This window comes from Camellia sinensis, chromosome 2, assembly GCF_055761805.1.
Source record: "Camellia sinensis isolate YWXY chromosome 2, ASM5576180v1, whole genome shotgun sequence".
NCBI lineage: Eukaryota > Viridiplantae > Streptophyta > Magnoliopsida > Ericales > Theaceae > Camellia > Camellia sinensis.
In genome coordinates this window covers 128106314-128109799 of record NC_138962.1, presented here as the reverse complement: position 1 = coordinate 128109799, position 3486 = coordinate 128106314, and the positions used below count along the sequence as shown (strand labels likewise).

General features: G+C 36.0%; 1 protein-coding gene across 1 annotated transcript; it reads right to left on the bottom strand.

Moving 5' to 3' along the window:
- Positions 1-1939: 1939 nt before the first annotated feature.
- LOC114297948 (uncharacterized) lies at positions 1940-2980 on the bottom strand. Its single transcript, XM_028242425.2, has one exon. It carries the CDS (start codon positions 2978-2980, stop codon positions 1940-1942), a length of 1041 nt encoding a protein of 346 aa, XP_028098226.2.
- Positions 2981-3486: the final 506 nt, after the last annotated feature.

Here is a 3486-nt window from a genome sequence, read left to right as displayed (position 1 = left end):
GTCCAAAAGGTTGAATTTGAATTCCCTTTGATTTTCTTCCTATTTCTCTTTCTTTGCTCTAACTTTCTCTTCGAGCTCTCAAGAAGAAAGTTTCTCTGTAACTCTCTCCTTCCTTCTCCTTCTTTCTCCTTTGGTTCCAGAAACAAATTAGTTGTGGTAACTAATTATTTCTGCCAAGTTTAACACAAACTAATCTTGCTTACCCTCTAAGAAAGAGAATTTTCTTAGTAATTTTAGCTTGACGATATTAGTTTTACTTCAGCAACTCGTTTAACGATTTCGAAATCACCTAAGTGTTCAATTCTCTAGTCCAAAAGGATGAATTTGAATTTCCATTTTGTTCCAATTTCTCTTTCTTTGCTCTTACTTTCTCTTCTAGCTCTCAAGTGGCCAAGTTTATGAAGAATTTACCAAGTAATTTACTAAAATTTTGCTGGGAATTTACTAATTAATTTACTGAGAATTTACCGGGAATTTTCTGAGTAATTTACTAAGAATTTACATGGAATTTTGTGGGAATTTACGGAGAATTTACTATGAATTTACTAAGTAATTTACTGTGTATTTATTGAGAATTTGCTAGGAATTTACTGATTAATTTACAGAGAATTTATTGAGTAATTTACAAAGAATTTAATGAGTAATTTACTGAGAATTCACTCGAAATTTACTAAGAATTTACTAAGTAATTTGTTGGGAATTTACTAGGAATTTACTAAATAATGTAGTTAGAATTTATTGGGAATTTACTGAGAACTTACTGTTAATTTACTGGAAATTTTCTGAGTAATTTCTGAGAATTTACTGAGTAATTCATTAGCAATTTACAGAGTAATGCACTGAGTAATTTACTGCGAATTTACTGGGAATTTGCTGTGTAATTTATTGAGAGCATAGTGGGAATTTCTAGAGTAATTTATTGAGAATTTACAGGGAATTTACTTAGAAATTACTGGCAATTTTCTGAGTAATTTACTGAGAATTTATAAGGAATTTACTTAGAATTCACTGAGTATTTTCTGAGAATTTACTAAGTAATTTACTAAGTAATTTACTCAGTAATTAATTGAGTAATTTTTAGGGAATTCACTGAGAAATTTTCTAAGTAATTTATAGAAAATTTATTACGAATTTACTGTGTAATTTACTGGGAATTTGTTGAGAATTTATTTGGAATTTACTGAAAATTTAGAGAGTAATTTACTGAGTAATTTACATTGAATTTACTGTGAAAATTATTGGGAATTTACGGCGCAACTTTTTGAGTGTTTCCTGGGAATTTATTGAGAATTGATTGGGAATTAACTGAGTAATTTACTGAAAATTTAATGAGTAATTTTTAGAGAATTTACTGAGAATTTTCTGAGTAATCTACTGAGCATTTGTTGGCAATTTACTGAGTAATTTTATGAGAATTTACTGAGAACTTACAAAGTAATTTGCTGGGATTTTATAGGGAATTGACAGAGAATTTACTGGGTAATTTATCGAGAATTTATTGTTTAATTTGTTGAGAAATTTTCTAGGAATTTACAGACAATTTAAGGAGTAATTTACAGAGAATTTACTGGAAATTTACTAAGTAATTTTACTAGGAATTTTATGAGTAATTTACTGGAAATTTACTTATTAATTTACTGAGAATACACTGGGAATTTGCTGAGTAATTTACTAAGAATTTACGAAAAATTTGCAAGGAATTGCCTGAGAATTTATTGAGAATTTACTGAATAATTTACTGGGAATTTACTAGTAATTTACTGAGCAATTTACTGAGAATTTACTGAAAATTTACTAAGAAATTTACTGGGAATTTAAGGATTAAATTACTGAGAATTTTTTAAAATTTGCTGAGAATTTACTCAGTAATTTTCTTAGTGATTTACTGAGTATTTATTGAGAATTTACTGAATAATTTTGTGAGAATTTATTAGAGATTTTATGATGCCTCTTCTTGATTGGCTCTGGCGAACAGGGGCTCGTCGATTGTGTAGAATTCTGCGTTTCGGATCGTCCACGCTTTGAGCCCGGCGTGTTCATGTTTTTCCAAAAACTCTTTGTAACTGGAATCCGCTCCAGGGTTGCATAATATAATACTTGGGATCCCGCCCGTTATTTTCTTTGGGCGGGCATATTTACAATTTGAAAAAAAGTCCCGTTGCGCTCCAATAAACTCGCGCCAGTGTTTTAAATATTGTGGGGCCACATCATCAATTATGTTGTAGAAAGCGTCGTTCTTGTGGTCCCTTAAGTCGATGTGGCCTGAATAATAATTATGTGGTCCCAAAGACCGGGCCCAACATGTTTTCCCAATTCTAGATGGGCCTTCAATTATAATGCTCTTGGGCCTATGCGGTCTTTGGGCTTCATCTCTTATATTGTCTGCAACCCATTGCTGTATTGCTGCTGGAACGACCCATACTGTGTCTGTAAATGGATGAACATACGGCAATGGGGGATTAAATGAAATCCGGTCATAATTTGATGACAATTTGTCATAATTTAACCAGAAACATTTTGGGTCGCCATTTCGTACCACTGCTAGTGCTTCGTCCTTGGTGCCGGCTGCAAGTGCATCCCGGTATATATTGTCTTTGTTATTCTGGTTAGCGCAGCGGCTCCTCTCACGGAATTCACCCCATTCCGTGTAATCCCCGTGTTTGGAGATGTATTCCAGCACATTCTGATGGTTGTATGCCCCCTGTACATTCGGATGGAAATGGCGACTATTTCGATCGTGTGTAACGTCGAAGAACCGTTGATCCTGCGTCTGAAAACGATATGGGAACTGGACAAGAGCATGGAGATGTGGTTGCCCATCCTCATGTAATTCATGTGCAACCCTCACATAATTTGGACCCCTGGTGGTGAACAACGCTCTAATTTTCTCTAATAATCTCTCTTTAGGAATAGAACATTGGGCATACGTGAGAAAAATGTTCTTGTTTTGGATTCTAAAACGACGTCGCATTGATGCCATAACTCACTCTCGATGACGTCACTTACTCTCTCGGATGACGCAAGTCACTCTCTGAAAAACTATACTGGTGGAAGAGAGTTAGGGAGTGAGTTATATAGGTGCCCAGGAGCGTCCCACTAATATTACCTGGGACGCTCCCCCCGCGCCACGTGTCGTCCCCCGATTGGTGCTCCCTTCCGCATTTTGAGGCGTGTTGTCGGCTAGTGTCTCCGCTCCGCGCCCAGATCTGCGGCCAGGATTAAAAATCTAAAAAGGCAAGCGCCGCTCCTAGATATGCGGCCAGGATTAAAACTCGAAAAAGGCAAGCGCAGGCGGGAATTTTGTATATAAGCCAAAATAATTGGGGGTTTGAATTATTTTGCAAATGGATCGCGGAGATCTAGGCCAATTTCGGCGGTTGATTTTAAAATACGAGCCGGATCTATTACTGCTGCATTGGTCCTTGTTGGTCGTCGGCGAAAACAACGCCGAACATTTAATCCGGCTCATCAACGCCTTACAGCGGC